Source organism: Aptenodytes forsteri, unplaced genomic scaffold (assembly GCF_000699145.1).
Source record: "Aptenodytes forsteri isolate BGI_AS27 unplaced genomic scaffold, ASM69914v1 Scaffold410, whole genome shotgun sequence".
NCBI classification, from domain to species: Eukaryota; Metazoa; Chordata; class Aves; order Sphenisciformes; family Spheniscidae; genus Aptenodytes; species Aptenodytes forsteri.
The window spans coordinates 1,144,768-1,171,482 of NW_008793958.1; the positions used below are offsets into that span (position 1 = coordinate 1,144,768).

The window sequence follows — 26,715 nt, forward strand, 5'->3', positions numbered from 1 at the left end:
ATCTTAGAGGTCTTTTCCAACCTCAACTATGATTCTATTCTATGATTCTATAATCCCTTTGCTTTACCTTTGTCTTCTCCCTGGGAAGGTGAAGATCATACCCTCCTCTGCATTACGGGACCCCAAAGATACCCAATTTGCTCATGTAATAGCTCCATGTGTCCGCTGGGCAGCCTCTCTCCTCCCTGGGTCATGGTAAAAACCAGATTATTTGCAGTTTGAGGGCAAAACGAGGGAGGGCTGGGGAAAGGCCAGCGGCTCACACAAACCTGCATGGCATCGGCAGGGCTCAGTACAGCTTTTTGGGTGGCTGGCGTGTTTTGTATTGGGAATTGATTCAGAAAGAACTTTTAGGAGAAAATGGACCTTAAGCAACAGTCACCAGCTCTTCCTGTGTCTCTCATGCAGCAGTCTTTCGCTAGAAGGGTTCTCACCCCTCAGGGACACCAGATCTCTCTGCCACTGGAGGCCGAGCTGGAAACCCACTGCTGCAGGCATGACTCCATGGGGCCTGATCCTGCTGCGGGAGCCGGGTCCTGCTGTGGTGGTCTCATTTGCAGAAGCTGAACCTGACCCCTGGCAGCCGCACACCCGGTATCTTCTACTTGACCCCTGTTTGTTGGTGAGAGGGAAAAAAGCCTCTTAGATGTGGTGCCTCTAATGAGGCACTGAGGTGAATGAGTTGCTGGGTGCTACTTATGCAGGATGTCTTTCCTGCATGGAAAAGAAGTGTATTTTATCCTCCATCACTTGCAGAGCATTCAAATTTTGAAGGCTGCTTCTGTCTGTGGCAGCCTAAGCACGGCAGAAACCTTCTTTTCCAAAATAAACCCCAAGCCAAGCCCTTTCGGCTGCAGGACAGCCTCCTATTTCGGCAGCCGGGAAGCCCATCCATCCTTGGCCTTTTAACAAAGCCCCGTCTCAGGCGTTGAGAGGTAAAAATAAATGTCGCTCCATGCTGTCTGATGATTCCACAAGATTCACGCTAATCAGAGCTCTTCATTAATTATTTAGCTTCAGGGAAATGTGCCGAAGGGTTCTGACACTTCAGATATGCAAAGTAATTGCCACGTTTACTTCCCAGCTAATGGGGAGGCCAAAATAAATTGTACTGGGTTGAGTGGGTATGTGTGGGTGCGCAAGGGAGGGGGGGCCAGGACCTTCCTGCCCTTGCATGTGGTTTCATCCATACTGTGGAGCCCACAGAGCTTTACTGTGTCCCGAAGGGCTCAGGGTTGTCCCCCTGCATGTTGGCGTGGGCTGGGCATGTCACATACCCTCAGCCATGGCCACTTCCATCATCCGCTATGTGCACCCATGTAAGCAGTCTGTCTCCATGCATCACGCCTCCTTTTGCTTTCTGCCTGCTCCAGGGTTGCTCTGGCTCCTCGAGCCAGCACAGGGGCTGCTGGTTAGTTTGCTCCGAATTGCCAGAGCAGGATTGGACCCCATGTTGCGAGTGGTGCAGAGCTGCACCCTGCATGCAGGGCTGTGCTCCTCCCCAGTTGCTGAAGCACGTGGTGACAAGCAGCAGCTCTCCCTGCTCCAAAATAAGTAGGTCTCGACTGCAGGTTTGCAACCTGAGGAAAACAAACAAATGCAGAGCAGCGTGGCTATATTTATCTGAAACTTAGAAGCTGTGGTTCACAGGAAACTTTGATCACTTTAAATGTCAACCTGGGAAAAAGAAGGAGGAAAAAAAAGCACAGTTAAAAAGCAAGTGTTAAAAAGCAAGTGTTTTGGAAAAGGTAAGAGCTGCTGCTTCCAAAATGAAGTACAGTCCCTTCTCTTCTGGTCCCCAGTACTAGACATCCTAATCTAGAGGGCTGATGACTCTCAGCTTCAAGCTGGGGGTACTCAGAGGCTGAGGTTTCCAAAGCCCAGACCCGCAGGTGCTGAGGACCAGCAGGACTCAGAGACCTGCCTAGCATTCAGCAACAGCTGATCATGTCTACCGTACCTGTGAAAGATGAGGTTCATCCAAAACAAAATATGGCATTTGGGTTTGGGGTTTGGGTTTGTTTTGTTCGCACATTCAAAGATTGTGGTTTTCTTGAATTTATCATAATTTAAAATTAATGTCATGCCATTTTTTTTTATCTCTGATTCATTTGCAAGAAATTAATCTTAAGTATCTGGCATATGAAGTGCAAGAGCCTTAGATGGGACACAGGGATATCATGCTTTTAGTCCCTGGATGTTTTTATTAAGAATGAGGTATCTGATATAGTACAAAGGGGTATTTGGTGGTACCTGTCTCAGTCAGGAAGTTTCAGCAAAGCCCCATGTACTTAAATATTTGCAAGGAGTGAAACACTTAAGGAAAGCAGTTCAGAAATCCCAGCAGACCTTTTGCAATGCTTGCCCAGACCTATTTTACTACTCTTTTTGGAATTCCCCAGTTTCTGCAAAAGCCAAACCTGTTGCAAGGGAATTCACTATTCATGCAGAAAATGTAGTATGCTATCCTTCCACCTTGCATTGTTCATGTGCAGTGCTCTGGGATAACAGCTATTTCTGTATCTCTGCAAATCTACACTGTTACTCCAAAATTACTGCTACTTCTACCATAACCACGTGCTATCCATTATTGAAGCAGAGTGGTTAAATATGCTGTGAAATAAGGAAAACATTTTCCCTTGTTCAGTTTTGACCAGTGAACTTTCATGCTGCTTATTAATTGATAAAGATAGCAAAATAATTTCATTTTACATATATACATTCAAATTCACTCTATACCTCCTATTATATATTCATGCTCATCCCAGAGTAGAGAGCTATCATTCCTTTGCAGAAGCAATCAGGAAAATGTGGCTTATGGTGTTTAACGATATCATCAGGGAAATCTGAATTCCTTAGGCCTTTTAGTTTGGTTTTCTAAATGTGAAATAGTTTTGCTGATCTATCTTTAATCCTTTGGCCTTCAGAATGGGAAATGAAATTGTCTTTTCTCAGATACTCGACGTCAGCATCCAAATCAGGACTTTCTCATTGTGTGCAGAGAGGGGGAGCAAGGATACATGTTGTTCAGGTACTCAGAGATGGAATTTGTTTTTCAGACAGAAACCCATTTCCACAAATTCAGTGGGTTTATCTGGGTTCTGCATTTTTTTCTTCTCTTTCTCCTCATTTTGCATCTGTATGCATAAGATATCTAGTTTTAGGGATGACTGATGTTAAGTTCCTAATAAGCTGGCTCCAGGGTGTGGATTTTCATTGCATATTTTGCTGATTTGATGCTGGAAGCTTGCTTGACCTTGCTTATGGTATCTTCCATAAGATATATACATACGATCCATTCTTTCCTCTTCCTTCTGCCCCATGTGAGGGGATGTGCCGGGGCAGCGCCAGCCCCCCCAACACTCAAACCATCACTGCTTTTCTGTGTAGCTTTTCTTCCAGCTAATGTCCTAAAATGCCCCACAAAACCATTTTCCCTGCTCATTTCCCCAGCAAACACAACTCTGACCACTTTCCAGGCAACACTTCTGGCACATCATTTCCTGATCTAATTCTTCTAATTACCCTAGAGGCCCATAATAACATTTAAAAATCAGAGTGCTGCTTCACTGTCCAAAGTGTTTCTCTAGCCAGTGCTCATATTGTCTCTTGCCAGAGCCCTGCTCATATTCTCTCGTTGCTTTCCCCCTCCCACAGCTTTGCACTGACATTCCTGTCTTACACACCAGTATTTTATGTCCTTCATTTCTCCTTTTGGTTTTTTTTTTCCTTTGGACAGTACTAATGCACTCCTCGTTCATCAGCCCTTTGTGCCATGCAGCGCTGTTAGCATTCCTGCAATAAGCAGCCACACTCTCTGCCTCCTCCATCGCCTTTGCAAGCGCTGTAGGGTTGCATTTGCTCAGGACAGGAGCAGCTGCTTTCTAACCTGCCCCTGCCCAACCTGTCCCCCCTTCCTCTGCCACCTCAGCCAAGATTTTTCCATATCAGCAGCCAACCTCCCAGCCTGATTATGATCTAGAGCTGTGGCTCGGTGAGCGCCATCCCTCCCTTTGCAGAAAGCATTTTGGTACCCAGGTGTCTCGCATCCATGGAGCAGGTGGTTGTGGCTATTGCATCCAGCGGTGTATTAGTGATCTGTTGCTGTTTTCCGGGGAAAGCTGGGGTTGCCATGACAATTGTGTGTCTGTTGAGCCGGTGCGTGCATGGCCACAGCATCTGCACACCTCCACCACTAATGCATTTATCCTCCCAGCCTCCCCGTGCAGTGGGGTAGGGGCGGGGGGGGGGGGGCAAAGATGACCGGTGCAGAGGTGAGCAGCTCAGGGCCTGCTGGGTGACTCCCTTCCCCAAAGAAAATGACTCTTTTTGGGGAACAGGGGCTGGAGGCAAAGATGTCCGTGCTGAGATGCTCGAAGCAGCTCTCCAGCATGGTGCAGAGGGGTGAGCAGCTCAGGGCCTGCTGGGTGACTCCCTTCCCCAAAGAAAATGACTTTTTTTGGGGAACAGGGGCTGGGGAAAGGGGCTTGGTCTGTGGTAAGTCATTTTGTACCTTCTCCCACCCGCCTGGTTTGGGCTGGCAGGAGGAGCACTGGGTACAGGAGCAGAGGAGCCAGCAGAAACACTGCAAACCACAGCACATTTGCAAGCACCCCTGGCTGCTTATAAGAATCCCAACCTGAATTAAGGGCTTGTGGCACTGCTGCAAATGAAACCTCAGCCTCCTGAGCCTCTGCCTGCAGGCTGTTGGTTTAATTTGCAGTCGCGTTTGCACAATTTGTAGTTGCATTTTGTACTTAGACAGAGCATCCCAGCCCATGAATCGGCACCTGGAGCTTCAAAACTTGGGCCTGATCCCAGTAGGGCAGGAGCGAGGGGCTGCCCCTGTAAGCAAGGCTTTGGGCATTTCTGTGGGCACATCTTTCCTGGGGGCTGCACCGGAGCTGCCTCAGCCCAGGACCTGGATGTGCGGACGAGCAAAGGGCAGGACTTGACCGGGCAGGACCTGTCTAGTGCTGCTGCGTGGCAGAGCTGCGTTGGTGTGGCACTTTGCCTGGGCTCTCAGCAGGGCTGCCTGCCTGGGGCACGGCTCGCTCTGTGCACCACCACGCCACGTGCCTGCGTGCTTGTACTGGCGTGGTCCCTGCTCACTCTCTTATTTCTGCCTCTTACTGCCTTCTCCCCCCAGCAAAGCAGCTCAGAGAGGCTGTGCCTGCCCTGCAGGGTGCCAGCAGTGCAGGGGGAGAGCCAGAGAGATGAGCTGCTCCTGGGCCACCTCCTCTGCCCCCAGCACAGGACCTTGCCCAGGCAGGGACAGCGTCCCTGGTGGCTTGTGGCACACCCATGTGGTGGCAAAGTCCAGGCCTCATTTCCCCAGCTCAGGCACTGGCCGCCAGACTTTGCTTGGAGAATATGCTAAAAGTGTGTCGTCTTCATCTCTTCTGGGCATGCTTGGCCAACGAGGAGGCTCCTCTGTCCCCCAGCATCCTTGCCCAGCACCAGGCAGGATTTCACCATTTCCAAGAGCAATGCAATCCCAATTCATCTTTACAATCTTGCTTGATCTCCACTGGTCCAAGAATGACAGCCAGTAACACTTGCCTGCAACTTGTATTGCAAAAATGCATGAGGCTCCTTTGCTAGAGCAGCAGATGTTGTGCTGGGTGCTGCAGAAATAAAGCTTAAAAAGCAGATGATGGCCCAAATTTAAATAGACCAAGCAGACCCAGAGACCTAAGAAAGATGATTCCCAAGGTCACGGAGGAAGCCTGTGGCAGACGCGAGGACTGAACATAGATCTCCTGAGGCCCAGCCATGCTGTGGTCTCAGGACTGTCTTCTCTTTTGTCTTCCAGTCCATTAGGAAGATCAGTTAATGAAATGGAATTAATAATGCCAGCTGCAGCACCAGCAATGCTGTAAGGGAGACAAATTTAGCAGCACAGGCTTAAAAGCGGCAGGCTTGAAAATGGGAGTAGGCTGCAAGCGCCATAAGAGCCTGCTCTAATGGGGGAATGCAATAGGTCAGCCAGAGTTTTAGGGTCTCATCAGCTTTACTGATCAAATCTTAAAGGAGGAATGAAGATGTACCAACTACCTCCCCCAAAGGAGAGAAACACCCGATTTTAAGGTTCCCAGCAATTGAAAAAAGTAATCCCACTGGAAAGAATCAAAAGACTTTTCTAGGTCAAAGGCAGGAATAGAGCCTTCATTTCTATGATCCTCACAGTTCAAAAATAACATTAAAGAACAAGAGAAATTATCCACTGCTGAAGAGCCAGGAGTAAATCAAAATTGATTCTGATGTGTTACATGTGCTGTTGCCTGCAGTAGTCAGTGAGCTCAAATGGCACTGCAGAAGTGCCAGCCATCTCTGGGATGGCCGGTGAAGAGGATCTCTGCCAGGTTTGCTGGGGGACTGCACATCAGAGGTTCAAAAACCAAAACGGAAAATTGTTTCTTAACAATAGCGCCAAATCTAAGGACTTCCCCCCAGATGGCTCATTTACTAGGATTCAAAGAAAGGCCACCTCATTCCTGGGGAGGGAAGCAAGTGCAAAGTATGTCTCACCTGATTCTTTCACCCACTCATTTGACTTGTGTCCCATGGTTGTTGCCAAAGGCCTTATGATAATCTCAGACTTCGAGCAAAAATGGGCATGAAAAACAGATCTGCTGAGCAGAAAGTGAAACAGAGGCAGCAGAGCAGAAGCGTAGCAACACATCTCAAAACACACTTCTTGTCCCTGAGAACAACCCAAATGTTTTGACTGATGATTTTAAAAAACCCTCATAAACCCAGGCATTTCAAGACTTCTGAAAGAAATCTCAGGGAAGCTGGAACATTATGTGACATGCCAGGACACGGGGTTTCTTTTGTTGCAAGTATTCAGCTTCAGACGTAAACTGCACCAGTTTAAGACCATATTGTCTTTTTTTACCAGCTTATTGATTCCTTTTGTGGTCTAAAGACCTGAGGAAAAAAAGTAATTAATCTCCTAAGAGAAAACACCAAAGACCTAGGGCAAAAGACAGCAAGGACAGTGCTCTCTATATACCACCTAGACTGTGAATAGTGATGGACCTGAAATAGCCGTCAGCATCTCCCAGCTCATGGCCTTTCCACCTGAGCTGCCTCTGAGCAATTCTGCAGCCCAGAAAACGTGTTGTGCAAGAATGAGTGGAAGACAGCGGGAAGGATGAGAGCAGAGTCAGGATCTGGCTCATCCCTCTGCTATTGACAGCCTCCTCATGAAAATGTAATTGCTGGCTGCCCTTGGCTTGGAGTACGCAGGCAAAAATTCCCCATTGCCCTTTAGAGCTTCGGGACATATTAATGCAACTTTTAAAATAGCATCCCCTCTATTTTTGTTGCTAATGCTAAGAACAAATTAGCTTAGAAGAAAAACCCAACGATCTCCCTTAATGCTATTGTTCTCCTAAAGTGCTAAATGTCAGGATCTTACAGCACCACGTTGCAGATCTGGCACTGCCCTCAATGTGTCCCATGATGCGTTGATGCGGAGTGATGCAGAGCGCTGTTCTGAAAACCATAATCAGTCCAAAGTGTCTTCAACGTCACTGCACTTAGAGCAGAACTGGCGACGGTTTCAGCTCTATCTTTGAATTTGTTATCATTAAATACTCTTTGAAACCAGTGCTGATTTCCACCCTGCCCTCCAGCAGGATTGTTAAGGGACAGCCCTGAAGTTTAGGGCCATGTGTGATCCTTCCCATGGTAGAACAGTGGGTACTTCTGAGCTCTTATGGACTGTTATGTCAACTCAAGTATATTTACCTAAAAAGCCTTAACTGTTGTTAACTCTGACCTCATCAGAGCTCATCAGCGGTGCACAGGCAGGCTGGGTCACTGTGGAAGTGGAGGAGTTGCAAATGCAACCTTTGGAGGGAAGCAAGGTAGGGCTGAAGAGGACCTTTGGAGGGAAGCAAGGTAGGGCTGAAGAGCTAGTCCTGATGCAGGGCTTGTTGTGTCCCTGTAAGCAACACATCCCTGGTGGCCAACACACCGCGGCAGGGTGCCCGTGCCCTTTGCTGAGCTGCAGTCTGCACTTCATCCAGCAATCCCTGCTGGGGTTAGAGGGATGGAAATAAATGAGGCAGACAGAAATACACTACTCGTGTTAACTTGGCCAGAGGTTTCCCTCAATGGGAGGTTAGCATGGGCTGAAAGCAACCAGGTAACTTTATTTTACTAAGTCCTTACCCCACACATCCTATATACATGGGTCATTATCTCCAGCAGAGCTACTTAACAGGCAAATATTGATGAGCCCACTTGGCTTGTGACTGTGCCATCAACATTGAGCTTTAGGTGACCTCACTAAAACATCTTAAGATCTGTAATCATTTCAGTAACATCCTGCGGCAGAAGGAGGTTTTCCATGCACTGTGCTCTGAAGGGAAGCAAATTCCACTTACTGCTTTTAATCCTGCTTCTATTCATGATCACAGGAAAACTCTCCTCCAACACTGCGGTATTCTGCAGTTGATGCCAAGATCTCTGACCTGTGCATGTCTCGCCCTTTTAAGATCCAGGCAGTGCTATGCTTATTTGTGCCTTCCAGTCTGCTCAGTAAATGTTTAGTTGGTGGTCCTGGTTTAGTTGTGTTGCAAAGAAGTAGTTCTCACCCTCAGTCTATTGACGGCCAACTGCTTAGTCCTAATTCTGGCTCACTACTTACTGAATGCATAATTTAAATTCTCATTGTAGAAATGCATTTTTTATCAATTGCCATTTTAGTCCTGGATCCACCCAGTGCTGATTGGGATTTTGTTAAACTTTTTGTGCCAGTCTACGTAGACACACTGTCCCTCGCAGTTCCAGTTCAGTTGTTTCTGACACAAAAGTATTGTTCTTGTTACTGGTGGTAAAGTGACGGGTTCTGGTGCCCATGAATTAAAATAGCTCTGGAAGTAGCACGGGACAGTCCAATCACATGGGCCAAGTCTGAAGAGACACTTTTCCAAAGGGAAGTAAGAATTTAAGCAGGAAAACTGATAGTATGGTTCATTTTGGTAGCCTGGGGAAGGAGATGGAGACCTGAAGTCTGGGGCAAGAAAAATCCCTACCAACAATGAAGGAAAGGAGAAATCATCACTGCTTCATACAACACTGGGCTGTTAAATGTACATGGACCACTCTTCTCTCCAAAGGGAATTTGTCTTTGATACCTGACTGAGAAATGTGTGTTACAGTGAGACTAAGCAGAGATTTTGTGTCTTGTCACTGCTGTGTTGCTGATGGTACATGCCCAATAGCCATGAGTTTCACTGATGCACTAAGTTTGAGGTCTCTTTGGCTTTTTTTCAGGGACTCCAGGATTTAGGAGTTTCATGTGAATGATGGCTCTGTTTTACACATACTGCTTGTAAATACCTCGTATTATGGATTGGTGCTGGGAACCCCATCGCAGAGCTGCAAACATTGTGCAGGGCAAAACGTATCAATAGGGATATTTGCTGCTCTAAACCAATCAATGCATGCTGAGAAATCATCCCTTGCCAACCTGTTTCTTCCTTTTTTTAATAAAGCCAGGAAGAACATAAAATCAACACTGGTAACATTGTTTGTCGATGATTTAATCTTACTATATGCAATGACAACTGAAGCCAGTTCTGCACCAATTAGTTAATTATTTCCCTGTTAGGGGACTGAAGATGCTGGATTCAAGCCTAGAGCAAGTCTTTTGGGGGATTTCAAAGACGGTTTTGAAACATGAACAATAGCTGTTGGCCTCCATAATCCCAGCAGAGTTTCCTAGGTAAAGGTTAAGATCAAACTGTGGTGAATCTCTCCTTAAATTTTGGCTTTCTTCTATGAGATGAGTTACCTGAGGGAAGGATAAGTGACCTACTACTGCCAGTTGGAGATCTCTGTTAACACAGGCATTAAAGACTGTTTGTTTTTGGAGCCAAAAGAGCAGAGAGATTCAAACTCTGTTCCCCATGCCGATGTATCCATGACCCACTGTGTCTGTGCTGCTGTCTGTTTCCATATAAAAAAGCTGAATTTAGTATAACGTGGCTAAAGTAAAATTATTTCATAAACTAGCAGATCTAAAAGATTAAATAGAACCTCAAAGCTGAGAGGTCCCTAGCTGGGATTGTTCTGCCAACGATGACTGGAACAAGTCTGATCTGCTGTATCTCAGGTCACTCTTCAGTGAAATGGGGTGACTTTTTGTGGAGTTTCTTTGTGATTAATAACCACCCCACTCCCCAAAATCTGAAAAGGCAAATAGGTTGGGTGGATGTAAAGCATTTTCTTTCCAAGTATTTACCAAGTACCGTGTGGCCATTGCTTAGTTATGACATCTCTGCGAGGCTATTTATAGTAGTTTATTGATAGGGAAACTGAGGCAAGGGCAGTGTTTTACCTGGAGGAGGAGTGTCGGGGCTGGTGTTAAAATTCAGCCATTAGTGGGCTCACAGTTACTAGTGAGAGCACATGCTTTTTCACAAGTTGTCCCATATACCTGCACTCTTTGCACCTCAAATCCTGGTTTATGCAGCAATTTGAGCAGTGGGAGGAGGCAGTGCTCATACCCCCCACACCCTAACCTGCGTGCAGCTTGCAGTGCTTGGCACCCCGGTGTAGCAGGGCTTGGCACGAGGGGCTGGGGGCCCATGTGGGTCACCCGGTGCCTGCGGGTGCTCATGCCTGCAGGGGGAGAAGGGTGATCCCCGGTGGTGTGGGTACTCTGCTATTTTCTTCTGTTTCTGGAATAGTTTTGAAAGAATAGCAAAACGAGGGTTGCTCTGTTGGGGTTGGATCCTGCCCTTGGTTTTCTCCTGCTTGCTCCCTGACCTCACCCAGCTGGGCAGAGGAGAGGGGGGCATCAAAACCTGGAGGGGTAGGGGGAAATTTGCCCCTCTCAAAAAAATGAAGAAAACACCAGATTTCATCACTCTCAAGAAATTTCTGGAACATGAATAGTCACAACCATACAGTCACATAGGAAACACTGCTCACCCCCCCTCGCCCCCCTTCCACCCACACCCAATTTGTTTTTATTTCTTTGCCGTCAGGTTGCCTTAACCATTTCGATGGCTTAGGAGGCTAAGCCGCCAAGCGCAAGCTTTTGATTTGAAAGGGGACTGCATCCCCTTTTCAAAGGAGCCTGCTCCCTAGGGCAACCACATCACACTGCTGATTTGCTGCAGTGGAGACCGCAGCGCGTACAATATGCCCTCCCCCCTCCGCCTGTGCTGCTTACAGCATCAGTCCGGAGCCGAGCAGGGAGACGGGAGCGATACCCGCTAACCCACCCATGCTCGGGAATGCCTGACTGGTAACGCAGTGCCTCCGACGAAAGGACCGGCAATTCCTCAGCTCTCCGAGATGCAAGCCAGTGCCGATTCCACCAAGATGGACTGTCTTTGGAGCAACTGGAAATGTCAGGGTATTCTATCTATTCTAGTGTTGCATGCTAGAAGGACTGCATGTCAGAGGAGGCGAAGGCAGGATCCGTCCATTTTTGCATTGTTCACCTGTGGGCCTTTGCATGCTGTTTTCTCTCCCTCCCCGTGAAGCTTTTCTTTGGGGGGTAATTTAAGAAAGAAAGATAAAAAGCCATTAAGTCTGTTCTTTGAATGTATTTCTCCCATCTCCAGCTGTCTCACCCTGAAAGCATCCAGGATACAGGACCTTCCTTCCCACCTTACAACTCATTCCCAAAGCATCTGCCCTTGCTGTTAGCTCATCCCTGACTTTCTCCGTCGGGCTGCCGCTGGCATGATTTCATCCCTTTCGGGCTTTAGGAAAGCTGGGTGACGGTGTATTTGTGCCTGCTCGGGCTCGCGAGGGTTCGAGGCGGTTGCGTTGGGCGCCTCGGTGCATCCTGCCCACGGACACACCCATAGCGAGGGCTTAGCCTAGCGTCGACACAAAGAAAACGCAGCTTCGGCAAGAAGTGCGATAGCACCGAGGCGGCCGCGGCATTGCCACCCACTTCGTACTTTGCTGTAGGATTGCTTTAAAAAAAAAAACCATTATCCCTTCGTTGTGCTTTCAAGCACTCTGCTGAGCCGTTCGGGGGCAAAATATTGGGATGATGTTGTCTTGCTGCCGAGCAGGCAAGGGGAACAATAGCATCTCCCTTTTGGGCTTATTTTCAGCTTATTTTGAGTGGGTCAGTGTCTGCGCTGGGTGGGGCTGGCTACCTTCCCGGGCGCCTCGGACAGCTTTTCAGCCATTTTTAGTCGACTTCACACTTCCCAGCCAGCATCCAGCCTTTGTTTTGATAAAGGACAGTCTATGTGAGGCTGCTCGGTAGGCAGATTAGAGGGAGAAAAGCTAGCGGCTGATCCTGCTGGGCAGGCTGCTGTCTGCTTCGGGCAGGCTTTGTTTGAACGTATTTTTTAATTTTAAGGTGCATGTTTATGCTGAATAGACAGTACATGATGTTTATGCTCTCAACAGGGTCTAGCATCATCTCATTAAAGGGTCCAGGATGCTTGCAGAAATAGTTTCATAAACGCAGCTCAATGTAACAGAAGCCAGGAAACCTTCCTAAAGTGTTTTTTTTTTGGGGGGGGAGGGCAGGGGGAGATCTTTCAGACAGACACTTGTCTCTAGGGAGCTTGATATTTTTGCAGTCTTAATTCAGCACCTAATTGTATTTATGATCTGAGGGTTTTGTAAGGGAAGACGAGTAGCTGGAAAGTAAACATGCACCTGTTAAATGCCAGCCTCCAGCAGCTCGGGCTTTCCACACCTTAATCAAGGGCTAGGGTTTTCTATAGGATTGCACGATTCGTTAAGCTTATATGGGAGAGCCAAAACCAAACTTCAGGGTCTTTTCATCTGAGCTTTGCAGATAAACTTCCTTGTTAGCTGGGGTTTGGGGTTTTTGTTTGTTTTGTTTCCAAAAAGGCTCAATATTTTGCTGATCCTTATAGAAACATTAATTTGCTGAGTCAGATTGCTGAACCACCTGTATTTAGAAGCAAACTAAATATTTTCCCTCTTCATCAGAAAAAAAAAAATATTCCTTCATAAATTAAAAAAGGGGGAAATAACAAAAAGCACGTTGCTATTGTTTAATTAATAATTAATAATAATAGTAGGCTTTCTCTCCTTCTGTTCTCTCCTTTTTGAAGCCAAGAGGTAGATTTGCTGAAAATGAAATGACACAACATGTCCCATGCTGATTTGAAAAAAACCCCAGATCTGAAAAAATCAACGCAGCTAAAATAAATCACTTGCCTCACTTCCACATCATTTGCATATCTTCTTCTTTTTCTTGGGTGGTGCTTTATGATTCAACAATGATCCTGCAGAAAACATGAAATAATCATAGAATATTATTTCTGTCAGGAAAATTCTTTGATCAGTCCCAGATAAAACAGAAGGAATTTAAAATTCAGAAGAATGAAGACTAAAGACTTGATTCATTGATTCTTTTAATATCTATTATTCATGTAGTCTCTGTCTCAACCCAGAATATCAGTTTTATGAAAACCTGGAGTTGTATAATTTTGCCAACTACATTATCAATGGAATTATGGTTCCTCCCTGAAAACTCTGGAATATGTCTGTGAACGTAACAGATGCAGACACAAACGTCAGTAAATACAGAGCATATTTTTACTGAAATTATGGAAAAACAATGTTGAGGTTAACATAAGTTTTAATTAATAAACAGTCAAGCCTGCAACTAGCTGTATCATTGGTTTGCTCTTATAGTACTTATAATCGGTGTAAAATTGGGTGGGGATCTTGAGAAGCTGCAGGGACAGTTCGTGAAGCTTTGGCTTTGCCCCGCTAAATCTACATACTGTTACTTTCCTTGCAATGAAGCAATTGATGCCGCTATATATGTTTAGAAATATTGCAATGTGTTTTACCTATCCATCCTGCAGGTACAGCATGATTATGTCAATGGTAGACCACGATACAGCCCCTCGGGAGAGCGGGAGAGTAATTCGCCCCTGCTGGGCACATATTTCATTCAAAATATTATCATAGGCGGCTTTGGGGAATTGCAGCTGACTTCCACACCCAAGTCATCTTTCGCACTGGAAGGTGATGCATTTGAAGTAGGCTGGGATGGAGCCATGCATAATGCATGAGCGTGCGGAGAAACACCTCCGGCTGGGCATGCTGGTTGATGTGGGCCTTCGTGTAACAACGCGTAGCCAGTGCCAGCCGTGTGACGCAGCGCAGTGCGCAGTTCCCAGAGGGGAGCTGCGGGATGAGGTGTGCCTCCAGGTTTGGGTGGTGGAGCAGGTCTCTGTGCCTTCCCCAGGGACTCGGCCCAGCTCGGCAGGACTCATCCCCATGCCTTGCTGGAGAGGTCTCTCTGGATTAGGAAAGTCTTTGCACCCCAGCTTGGTGGAGCTATTTGATGTCAGTACACTGGTCCTCATGAGTATTCCCTCTTCCACTATTTCTTCTACGTGTCAGCTCTTGGGTGGTCATAAGTGACATGCTTGTTCCTGCAGCTTCAACCTTCTGCAAGACTTATTAAAAAAGAAAATCTGAAAGATCCAGAGAAAAAGGCCTGTGAACCATTCATAGAAATGATCCTAAGTATTATCCACATTATAATTATAACTTAATGTGGAAAAGGACTGCAGACTTCATCAAATCCATCTAGCTGACGTAACTCTGCTGGGACTGGAGTTAGTGAGTAGCATTTTCTTGGCAGCTGTTTCCAGAGAACCAGCTTCCTTGCTTGATTGATATATCAGTTGGTCTCCAAAGGGTGCTGAGAAGCTGCACCAACTATTCATGGCACCATTCCCCACTTTAAGACTGATAAAGAAGTTCAATGGCAATAATATGGATGCATGCTATTAATCTATAATCTTATTGACAGTTCTGAAGTCTGTCTAATTACAGCTATTATGAGAATATAACTTCAGCCCGTTGGTACCTTCAGTGCTTTCCTGAAAATATTGTGGGCTGAACTCTCAGCTGGGATCCACTTGTCTTGCTCAAATGAGCTCTCCCTCTTTTCAGCAGCTAAAGATCTGTCCCAGTAGTTGGTTCTTATGTTGGACCTTGGTAGAGCTAAAATCTTGGAACCAAGTCATCATCTGATGTAACCAATTTAGCTAATAGTTTCACAAAACTACACTAACTTATGAGGAATTGACTTCCTAATTTCATAGTTGATTTCCTGTAAAATTTGAAGGAAATTTGTCAAGATTTTTTTTCCACCTCCAGATTTGCTTTCATTTTTTGTAACTGCTGCAGAAATTGTATCCGCCCTTCCTCAAGTACATTCCTGTTGATGGCGCTATGACGACAAGATCAAGAGCTTAAAGTTAGAGGACAAACTCTCTTAGACGAGCTTCACATTGTTCAACTGCCAACCATCCCAACAAACACCTTGACCTAGGTGGTATCAAAAAATCATGAGATTTCAATAGCTCTGCTGAAATGTGCTCCGCACACCTGCTGTGCCATGTCTGAATGTATTTTTTTTTCTTTCCTTTTAAGAATAGACAGACAATATTCTTTCATTGCCAGAACAAGGAGAAAATTTCCCAAAAGTAAGATTATTTTAAGGTATTCCCTGAGGAGTAATTTGAACTCTAGCAAGGGGGTGATGATGGGGCAGTGGTTGAAGGCAACATTGGAGGGCTGCTTTTGCTTTCATTAGGTCTCTGGGAAGTGAGTTTTGGACAGGCTTTTTTGATATCAGAAGGGATACTCTCTCCACATGATATTTAATTTTCACAAATAGCATAGGTCTGAGCCATTCATTTTGAAAATGTGCAGATTTTCAAATGTTTGGATAGAGTTTGGAAGGGTCCAGGTCTGTTATTTTGGTCCAGGAGCATCTCAGGAAAATCTTAACATTTCCATAGCATTATGTGCATTCAGGGACTGCATTCGGGGACTCTGCTTGGTCTCCTTGGTTTCTGCTCTCTTAAGGTGAGAGCAAAAACATCCTCCATAGAAACTGGCCAAGGCAGATAATGATATGGTTTGATGAGCAGGAGGTGTGTGGAGGAGGCTTTCTCCTGACGCTATGTTGAATCCTGGTCTTAAAGCATCTCTCATATGAAAATGATAATAACAATAACAACAATAACAACAATAACAACAATAACAACAATAACAATAACAATAATAATAATAATAATGCTAAATAATACTACAATAGACTTGTGTGCGGCATGGTTGTAGGGCTGATTTTTTATTGCCAATCCTCTTCTGTCTACCCAAGCCCACTCTGGTGCCTCACACAAGGCAATCAATACTTTTTTGCTCACACCTTGACCTTGCAGATGGAGTAGGATATAACGTGGAGGGCATCCTATATCAAGACTTTCCTTTTCCCTGGTCCTATTCCTGCTCCAGGTCTCCGCTCATCACAGTTCGGGGACCAAGAAGGTCTGAACTTTCAAGTTGAGTCTTGGGACAGGTGAATGATAAAGATACAAAGCTGAACTGAGGACAGGAAGTTAATGGACAAAGTGTGTAAAAGAGGTAGAAGAAGTATGGAGAGATCCCTCAAGGCTGGAGATAAAGGATAAAGAGAGATGCCTCATGAAACAGCACAGATATTCTGTCTTGGCTCTGCTGTTAATCACAGCAGTCTCCTGAAGGCACCAGACTGCTCATTAAATGGTGTATCCATCTGTATTACATTTGAATCAGATCTGTTGTGGGGAGGGCAGCAATGGCCACATTGGATCCTTCACTGGAGGGAAGAGGGAAAGCCTGATCCTGCAGCCTGTGGTGAAAGCTACAAACTGGAATTTCTTTGAGCGTGAGCAATATTTACTTCTATTCAAAGACTTAGAGCTTTGTTGCATTTGTTGTCAAATATTGTTGTGACAATGTTATAAACAAGATTGCCCTTCTTAAATTATGTTTCCTGATCTTTTCACTGCCAGTAGGTCTGAGAAATGACTTATGAAGTCATTTATATTTATGAAGTCATAATATTACACTGTATACAGAATTAAAGGCTGTGTGTAGACAGGTTTTTCTCACTTCTCATTAATACTAATATTACACAGGGAATAAAGCTGTACAACCTATTGATTTTACCTCCTAAGGAGGCCCAATGGGACCTCCATTGTGGGGAGGGCAGCTTGATTGCATCCAAGGGTGTTATTAGTATGCTGAGGAGCATATAACCTTTTATTCGATCATCAAGGCCCATGGGTCTCATTTGAAGGCTGGATGCAAGGGTTTTGCACACACTTTTTGTACTGACTTCCATGTAAATGCTGCTTGATGCATGTTCATTTTTCATACAGTTATTGCAGTAGAGGAAAAACTTGCAAAGTCAGAAGGAGAGAACAGAGGTTTTCAGAGGAAGGGAGGGAGAAGCTGTGGAAGATGTGAATTGTCCAGTCTCTGCTCAGTTGATCTTCATTAGTTTTCATCTTAAAATGCTTTCTTTGAGACATGGAATGGACATATCCCCATTTCTCTTACAAAAGTATTTTTCAAAAACATAACCATGCAGGAGTCTGAAGGTGGGGGGACATTTTAGCTACAAGTTGGTTTGGATCCTCTATTCTTCCTCTGGGATCTCCGCTCAGGAGCCTTGGGCTGCAGCTGCCCCACACCATCATGCTTCTGGGGACCACGTAAACCACCAGAGCCCAGTCCTCATGTTTCTACTAGGTCCTGAGGAGAATGGATTCTGGAGCACCACTACTTAGTCCAACTCAGCTGTCTCAAGTCATTCACCCCTTGCCTCCAGCACTGCCCTCTCCAGCCCCCAGGACTGTCTTCTGTCTTTTTTGATGCCAAATATTGAGGAGCAGAAACATTTTCTGCTGAAAGCCATGATGAGAGCTGGGAGAGCTTTCAGGCACTGTACTCAGGAGCAATTCCTTGCTGGCACAAGCATTGCATGCTGCTGCTGTTACTTATATTTGTGAGGTTACTTTTAGCTTGCCTTGCAAACATGGGTATTTACCAGCTGCTCATATTAACAAGTGGTTGCTTGTGTCATAGAGTTTACCTTTGTCCATCGTTAGTCTGGGGATTGGCCCCAAATGGAGGACTCACGTTAGTTCAATGAGATGAAATTATACCATAAAGTATAGCTGAAACACTGATTTGGCACCCTTGAAAACTTCTTCTTTCAAATAGAAGGCTACTTGAGTAACATTTTACAAGTTTTGCTTCCAGTTAAAAAACACAGGCAGATGATACTTTCAGATAAATAGCGCATCAGATGTGCTTCTCCAGAAAAATTCTTCAAAGGCAGTTGCAGTGACCTGCATCACTTCTGTCTTAGAGATGGCTGGCAAGTCCTTCTTAATAAATACAAATACTTCTGAGTCTGAGGCAGTTCTGGCAAAACCCAGAGTCCTTTTATACCTCCACAAATGAGCCAGAGCTCTGGTATGTTGTACTGGAAAGAGTGCAAAGTGACCGACGCTGCTTCCCTCCTTCCAGGAAGCTAAAGGGAGATCATGGAAAGCTACAGCTGAACAGCTTCTGCATGTTAATGGGCATGGTCAGGGTTTTACAGTTGGGATTTTCAAAATGGAAGGAACCCAAACCTCAGCGAAGCCGAGGCTGATTTCAGTGCCTGTTTTCCAAAACCCTGTTTGCAAATCCTAGCTGCAAACCTTAGGTGGTCTGAAGTTGGCATTTTGGCTCTCAGAAGTGTATCTTGCTTAGCCAGGCAAATTGACCCACTGTCCAATTGCACGCGCATCACATATCAACAGGCTCACGTGGCAGCAGCCTCCTGCTTCATGCATATTCAGCGTGTGTTGCTCAGAATCATGCCATTGTAGTTGGGTCTGGGCTGTGCCGTGCACACACACACACACAGATGCACACATGCTGTCTGCAACACACCTAGCGCTTGCAGGACCCTTGACCACACTAGGACCTTTTATTCCTTCCCTATGGGGCAATTTTTCACTAAGTATTGACCAAAGCATTTAATTATTATGTCATTAACTCATGCTGTGAGGGATCCCCTCTCCTCTAATTTACCTGGGGAACACTGTACCCTCGTAAGAGCCGGACTCAAAGTCTGTCTCAGCCTGGCCGAGCATGGGGCCAGCACGTGCTGGCAAGTGGTTCTGCAGAGAGATGTGTGCACGAAGGTGTGCAGCTCCAGCTCAGCTCCTGGCCCTGCCGTCCTCATACTCACTGCATCCCCATGTGCTGAGGAGGCTGGTCTGAGCCTGGGTGGTCGTCTCTTCAGCATGCGAAGGAAGGGGTGCAGGCATGAACAGGCAGCTACCCTTCATCAAAGACTCAGGCCACCATTTGTATTTTGTGACCTGTTGAAGGGGCAGTAAACCTATGGGGTCAGCAAGTGTTTGACGGAGTTGTTTATGGTCTTCATCAGTTTTTTTATGAATATAGGATGAGATGAAACTCAAAGCAGACGTATAAATGTGGTGGGCAACCTCATCTTTCATTTTCATTCCTGTTCAGAATAAAAAAAGGGTGTGGAGGGGATTGATGCACCCAGTCCTGGGTTCACCTGATGGCAAAGGAGCAGATTTCTCATGGCTTTGCCCCTTGGTATCTATTTGCAATGCCAGACACCGATGTGACAGGTACTTTTGCTCTGGCGTAAACAGTTACAGGAGAAAAAGACACCCTGAGGAAGCCAGGCAAAGGATCCCAGCTAGGGGATTCTGCACCCAGTATGCTTCTGACTGCTTTTAAGAGAGATTTGTTTATGTAAGGAAATGTAGGACAAAAATAATATAAAAAGCCTTTAAAATGACTGAAGCTGCAACTGAAAGAGCAAACATGGCTCTGACACATAGCTCAGGTGATTTCAGCAGCACTTAAATTGCAGGGGAACAGATACAGCTCAAATCACTGAGGCCCGTTGGCAAAAAAAGTGCTTTCTCCAGGGAAGCCCACGGGCCATGGCTGGACCCCACAAGTCTCCACTGATTTCTAGCTCTCAACTCTCCTTCTCCCCCTTCCCAAGGAGCCGTGAGGTTCACCTCCCTCCTGCACTCCCTTTTGCAAGGCGGTTTGGCTCACCCCCTTCTCCCTAAGGGAGAGGAGGAGGAATGCCTGTGGGAGCAGCCAATCCCGCCCGAACAGCTGGACACGGCAGCAGTGCCGCAGCTCCCCGTCCCTGTGAGGGAGACGAGGAGAAGGCAGATTTGGTTCCTGCCCTTGAAAATCCTAACTGACCTACTGCAGGCTGTGGGTAGGGGGTTGTGTGTGTCCCCAGGCTGGACCTGTGCACTGGGACAGCCATGTAAAAATCATTCAACTCATATCTCCCTCCTCTGTGCTGAGATTTTCCACCTAGCAGTTGGCACATATTTCTTCCATGCACATGGGAATATTTGCCTCAGGTCTAAAAGACACAGGATGCCTCTCTCCCAATCTCATTTGGCTGGTGAAAGAGGCCAGCTGCCTTTTCATCTCCTCTCTCGCGCCTGCACATATCCCCAGAACTGTGTCATTTGGCCTCTGTCCATCTTGCTCTGAGTTGTGGCAAGACTTCCCTTACCTGATACAGCTTAGTAAATATCCCAATCATTTCATGGCAGAAAGGGGCAGGTTTCAGGATATACACACACCTGGTCAAGTCTGTCTTGAGTCATTCAGTATCTTCCTTGTTGAGGGAAATGAGAAAATGCAGTTTGGCATCTCTCGGCGTGAGAATACAGCCCACTTCCAGTCTGCAGGAATATGAGGCAGAAGATCCTAGAAAGAAAGAGAGAGGGCTTAGTTGCTCATTTTGGGCATTATCATCAATTGGCATTAACTCAGGGAACTCTACTGAAGTGGGCTTTTGTATTTTTTGGCTCAGCTGTCATTTGTTTGCCTGTCTACTGCCTGCGTCCCAGGTAGTGTTTTCCCCTGGTGTGTGGCCTTTTTCTTTCATCAGCAGATGATGTTCCACATACAGCATCCTCAGCTAGCTCACCTGTGCTCATTTAATTTAACGTGAAGGTATTGTGTGATAGAAAATTTAAGTATCTCAAAAAGTGTGATTTGCAGAAATTTCCGATACTGTCCTTTGACAGAGGAATTTTTAAGCATAAAAATGAGCAGGCTGTGAATAATACCTCCTGTCCAAATGCTTGCTGGTGAAAGCACACCAGTTGCTGTGCTGTGCTGCAGGATTTTGCAGCATCCAACTGGAAAAGAGTATGAAAAATGGTAAAAACTGCACACTTGTGTTCAGGATGCCATTTTGTAAGGATGGTTTGCGAGTCGCATACTCCAGCACCTCAAAACTGTGAGCAATCGGTGGAGCTCCAGCTGCCTGCATCAATACAGCTGGGTCTGCTGCTAAACTCCCTGACATAGGCGCATGCTCTGACTATGCTGTAACTGCATTTTGGAGCATCCCCTAGTCCATGCCCCTGGGTTTCTGCAGGAAGGAGAACTGGGCATATATCTGGAAAGACTCTGGCCTGGTCCCTGCTTTGTAGAGTCAGCATCCAGGACCCCAGCACGTACCAACAAGATCCCCATCCCTTGGCTTCCAAGCAGTCCATAGATCTATTCATGCATGCTCATGGTCACAGGTCCAGTGCTGAACGCTGACACTTAAAGATATGAAAGAGTTATTATATTGTGTATATTGATGGAGAATATAGTAGGATGTGAATGTTGCATGAAGAGAAAAGACCTCAGTAATACAATAGCAATTTTTGCATTCAAGCCCATCACTTTGAAAAACAATGCTAATATGTGTAATAGTAATGAGTAATATAGCTCATTGACTCAAGGCAAACATGCCATGGCGACTCACAATTTTTGGAGATTAGATGATAAGAACTACTAGGGTGGATTAATTTTGTTTCTTTTTGTATTTGTGAATTTTTTTTTGACAGATTGCAGCTTTCCTGAATTTACTCTTTGTTCAGAATGATTTGACAAGTGGCATCTATGAAATCTGTTTAGCTGGTGGTGTGTTCAAGCTGTTCATGAGGACTTGTGCAGTGTGTGCAATTAAAGCTGTTCTGTTTAGATTGTCATGAGCATGTTCTTTGGCTGGATGAAGAATCCTCTCAGAAACAGGCTATCGGTGTAAAGAAATTAGACTCACCTTTGTGGACTGGATATTCAGCAATCGTTTCATAAAATTTTGCTTTTATAGTGACTATTCCTGATGGTAAGATTGTTTGCTGGAGGTGTTGGAATAAACTATACAAACTGGGTGAAAAACACTGTCAAAATTAACTCCTTTACAAATGTGAAAATACATTGGTTGAAAATGTTTTTCTGCACTTGCTGTGTTCTAACTAACAACTCCCATGGATCTAGACAAGGAAAATTATCTAACAAGCAGAAAGTTTCTTTTTAATATTTCTGAGATGGTTGGATTTGCAGTAGCAAAAGGGATTTATTCTGTATTTTAAGGTCCCATCTGAAAAATGGTTTCCTACCCATGTAACTATTAAGCAGTGGTAAAACCAGGAGTCTTTTCCTTTCTCAAAACAGGAAATAACAAAATCATATTGTCAAACCTTTGAATGGGAAGGTGGTTTATTGTGGCTAACCCCAAACTTTCTCAATCATTTATCAACAACCCAAACTTGAAAATGCTTTGATCAAGCATTTGGCATTTGGACTTGTGACAAAAAAACAATCCAGAGTTTCCAGGGTAAGTAAATGCAAACTAGGGTGAAAACTTGCCATACAACTGTAGCAACAACACAAACCCCAGCTTGCATTTGCCTTGCTGCTGCAAGAGACCCACCGTGCTGCAGCTGGAGGTATTTATCCCTCTTATCTAACCCAGACACAGACACGTGAAATACAAGGATTTCAAGTAGGTCATCGGTTGTCATTTCCTCAGTGTGTTGCTGAAGTCACTCCTCTGCTTCTGTTGAGGAGTCCCTGTTGATGCTGATGTGAACAGGAGCATCACTCCTCCCTGTACCCTCCTGCAAGGACTCCAAGCATCGCAGTGGCCATGGTGGCCATCCTCGACGCCCTTTCAGCTCCTGCCTTTAACATGTTGGTCTTCTCTCCCCAGCTATCGACCTGTTGTACTGGCGTGACATCAAGCAGACAGGGATTGTGTTCGGCAGCCTCCTGTTGCTGCTCTTCTCCCTGACCCAGTTCAGCGTTGTCAGCGTCGTGGCCTACCTGGCCCTCGCCGGCCTCTCGGCCACCATTAGCTTCAGAATCTACAAATCGGTCCTACAGGCCGTGCAGAAGACAGACGAGGGCCACCCCTTCAAGTGAGTGCTTTGCAGTCATGGCCAGGGGCCGTTTATCTTGCAAAGGATCCATTCCCAGTGGCAATTCACGTTTCTTTAGCTGCCGCTTTTGTACTGGATAAAATTCTTTTCTTGCTCATAACAGGGGAAATAAATTTTTTCTGTTGTCCAGCGTCTCCAGAGCTGTAAGGCTGTATTGGCTCAGATCCTGGGGGGAAAAAAAAACACAAAAGCCATCGTTCTCTGAGACATGGGAATTTTTTTCCTGAAATTCGAAAGATCCAGAAAATTTTAAGCGAACAGAGAAAAAGAGTTTCATTAGAGCTAATGATAATACAGTATCTCTGCAAGCAGGAAGAGTATTGTTTCTGGGCACACTCTATTGGGCATAGAAGGAAACTATTTATATCTTTTCTCCAGCACTGCTTGGCTGTGATGTGGCAGTCCATCACCCTAGGTGATGGTACCAGTGCCAATGCTGGTGCCCTCCCCACCCTCCACAGGGTCTGGGTGGTTTGCTCCATGAAGGCAGCGATCCTTTCTTCTCTGCTGTGACAACAAGTTGGTAAACCAGGTCATGGAACCGATCTGGTTTGCAAACACACACGCTGAAAAAAAGTCTTGTTGGGGTGCTGCTCCTTCTGTTTCACTTGGATCAGTTCTGAGTTGCCACTCACGGCATGGGCATAGCTCAGAGAGAGGTGCAGGACAGGCAGAGGGATGGAGGAGAGAGAAGGGGGGCATCGCTGCCGAAGGTGACGTGGCCAGAGAGCAGCTTTAGTTCCTCCAGAGGCTGCCAGCTGGAGGAGCTGTCCCCTTCTGCGGCAGCAGTGTTGCACAGAAGTTTGTGGGGAGACCCCTTCAGCTAGGATTTGCATGCCCCTTTGGGTGGAGAAAAGAGGGAGATCCCATCAAGACCAGGCTCTGCATGGGGAGAGGGCAAGGGAGGCAAATAGCCCTGGCGCAGCCCACAACTGCCCAGGGAGATGGGTCATGCAAGGCAAAGACAGTGTGTGCTGGTGGCTCTCTGCCTGCAGGAAGGGGAACAGGTTGCTCCAGCGCAAAGAAATGAGGTCTGGGGAGGAGGGAGTGACGGGGTAGACAGGCACGAGCATGAACAGCAGGTGAACCTGCCTGGGTTTGTAACTATACCTGTGTTTCTGGCAGAGCCTACTTGGAGATGGAAATGAATCTTTCACAGGACCAGATTCAGAAATACACAGACTGTCTCCAGCTATACGTCAACAGCACAGTCAAAGAGCTGAGGAGACTCTTTCTCGTTCAGGACCTTGTGGATTCTTTAAAAGTAGGATTGCTTTAAATATTTTTAACCCCTCTCTAGAGGATCAATCTACATTTCAAAGTGCTGCTTCCCATGTTGACAGTGTCGTCACAAAACCTAGTTTTGTGTAGCTCCAAATATAAAAGTTGCTCTCCTTTTTGATTTCCAAACTGCTTGCTTCCAGCAGTGTTGAGGCTTGGCAATCTGCATTTGAATTTATTGATCCGTATACAGGACTTATAAAAGTTGCAGGACCAGCTTAGCTCCACTGCAGTTCTAGAAGCAGCTCTGCGTTATGCTTTCTATGACTTTGCCACGAAATGGTGTGTTCCCCTCTAATACCTCTGTTAATCTGGATTTCCTCTAATGGTGGCATTTCCTGCTATGGAGGAAGGTCTTCTCTCCCTCCCTGCTGAGATAATTATTTACTCTCAGCCTTACACCCAAGTAGGTGCTCTTCAGAGCAAAGGGAAGATCATTAAGAGAACAGACATGGGTTAGGGTCCTAATTACTAAAGATTTTTAGAAAAAAGTACCCATCTCCCAGCCTCAAGAGTTTTCAGTCACTGGGATTATCACTGTGGGGCTGTGATTAACCTGTGTGGGATGACCCCTGCCATCATCAAAATTGGATGCAGAAATCTGCCTATGCCATGCTCAATGCAAAGTCCTAAATGTATGCAATTAAGCCCTAAACATACGTGAAAGCTCAGCTAAGAGGGTGAGAAGCAGTGAACACCCAGGAAAAGTACCTAGTTCCTAATGTGCCTTACTTAACAATTCCCCTTACACATCGAAAAAGGCTAATGTGCCATTATGTTAGCTAGTTAAGTGAACTGATTTCTTCTTATGCTGACACTGGAGGTGACGTAATGATCCGTCTTTAATTTAGTTTGCAGTACTAATGTGGCTGTTGACTTACGTGGGAGCCCTCTTCAATGGCTTGACTCTTCTGATAATGGGTAAAAATCAACATTTCTTTTAAAACCTATTTTTAACTTTCACGCCCTTGTGATTTCTACTTAGACAAAACAGCCTATCCTCGTTGTGCCTTCCCCACAGTTAAACCATCAACTTTTATTTCCCTTTCCAGTAAATATTAATTATTCCCATTACATTGTCCCTCCTGCTATAACTAATTTGTGTTTTACGGTTTTGCAGCTACTAGTCCCAGAGCAATGGGAAATTCCATATTTGGGAGGTTTGAGCAAAATTCATTTTTAATACAAAGATCCCTGGTGGATCAGCTGACCAAGTGGCATGATATGTGTTTGTCGCTGTTTGAAGTAGGTCTCTTCTCTGGAGGAATCTGATCGGCAGGAATATAACAGTATGCTCTTTTTCTCCTCAGCTGTGGTGTCTATGTTTACTCTCCCCGTTGTATATGACAAGTACCAGGTAAGTCTGTCCGCCCCTGAACTACAGTTCAGGTGTCTGGGTGGTTCTGCCTTGTTGATGCCCGACTGACTTGGTCTCCTTCTGCTCTTTGCAGGCACAGATTGATCAATACTTGGGACTGGTGCGGACCCACATAAACACTGTTGTGGCAAAGTGAGTTCAGCAGCAGACCTGACCTGTCTTGCTGTGAGGTTGCGGTGCACTGGGGGTGGCTAAGAGCTGGGTGGTCCTGGGGACAACGTGCCCTGTGAATGATGTCCTCCCCGGCTCCTGGCAGGCAGGAGCCTGTGGGAGGGCAGATCCCTGGAGGAACACAGGCCTTCTCAGCTGCGTGTAGACTGAGGCAGAGCTGTGACCCTACATCCTTCTCTCCCCTTTCCTGCTGTTTGGGGGAGCTGTGGACAGAGCAGCCCAACCAGGGACTGATGTCCATACTTTTGCCTGGCCAAGACAAACCAGAAGGAGTGTGTTAACTCCCGTCCCCACTGACCACCCCAAGCCTGGGTTTTTGCATTCAGGGACTCTGTCCTTTAGAATTAATAATACCATTAATGAACAAAGTGGGAATTAGAACACCACGCTGTTACAGAAAGAAAATACCTGCAAGCACCATGATCTTGAGTGTTTCAAACCACCATGGAACGGACGGAAGACCTGGATGAAATTTTTTATGCAGTTTGCTCTAGTTCCTAATGAGCTGCCTGTATCAAAAGCTTTTGTGGGATCCCTAGGGGCACAGTGAGGGTCTAAGCATAGTTCTCGACACTTGAGAATTAATGAAGCAGAATGTCTGGACTGGAAGGTAGATCCATACATCTCAGCAGTTTGTATCCGTGGCTTTGCAAAAGTTGGCTGAATAACAGGTATCCAATGGGAGGTTACAAAATGGTGAGGTACAGAGAGCAAGTGGCCTGCAATGAGTTGCTGAGGGAACTGGGCTTGTTTAGTCTGGCA

The 26,715-nt window shown here is 45.9% G+C and overlaps 1 protein-coding gene across 2 annotated transcripts in view; it reads left to right on the plus strand.

Annotated features, from left to right (window-relative positions):
* RTN1 (reticulon 1) overlaps positions 1–26,715 on the plus strand; it is a 125,946-nt gene that overhangs the window by 96,633 nt on the left and 2,598 nt on the right. The window contains exons 1-6 of one of the 2 annotated variants that reach the window (XM_009283093.1): positions 11,157–11,383; positions 22,895–23,102; positions 24,249–24,387; positions 25,256–25,325; positions 25,715–25,761; positions 25,856–25,914. In XM_009283093.1, the coding sequence (XP_009281368.1) occupies positions 11,323–11,383; positions 22,895–23,102; positions 24,249–24,387; positions 25,256–25,325; positions 25,715–25,761; positions 25,856–25,914 (584 nt within the window). In that variant the 5' untranslated portion in view covers positions 11,157–11,322. Of the gene's footprint in view, positions 1–11,156; positions 11,384–22,894; positions 23,103–24,248; positions 24,388–25,255; positions 25,326–25,714; positions 25,762–25,855; positions 25,915–26,715 lie in introns of those variants that run through there. The other variant, XM_009283019.1, reaches the window with a different exon arrangement.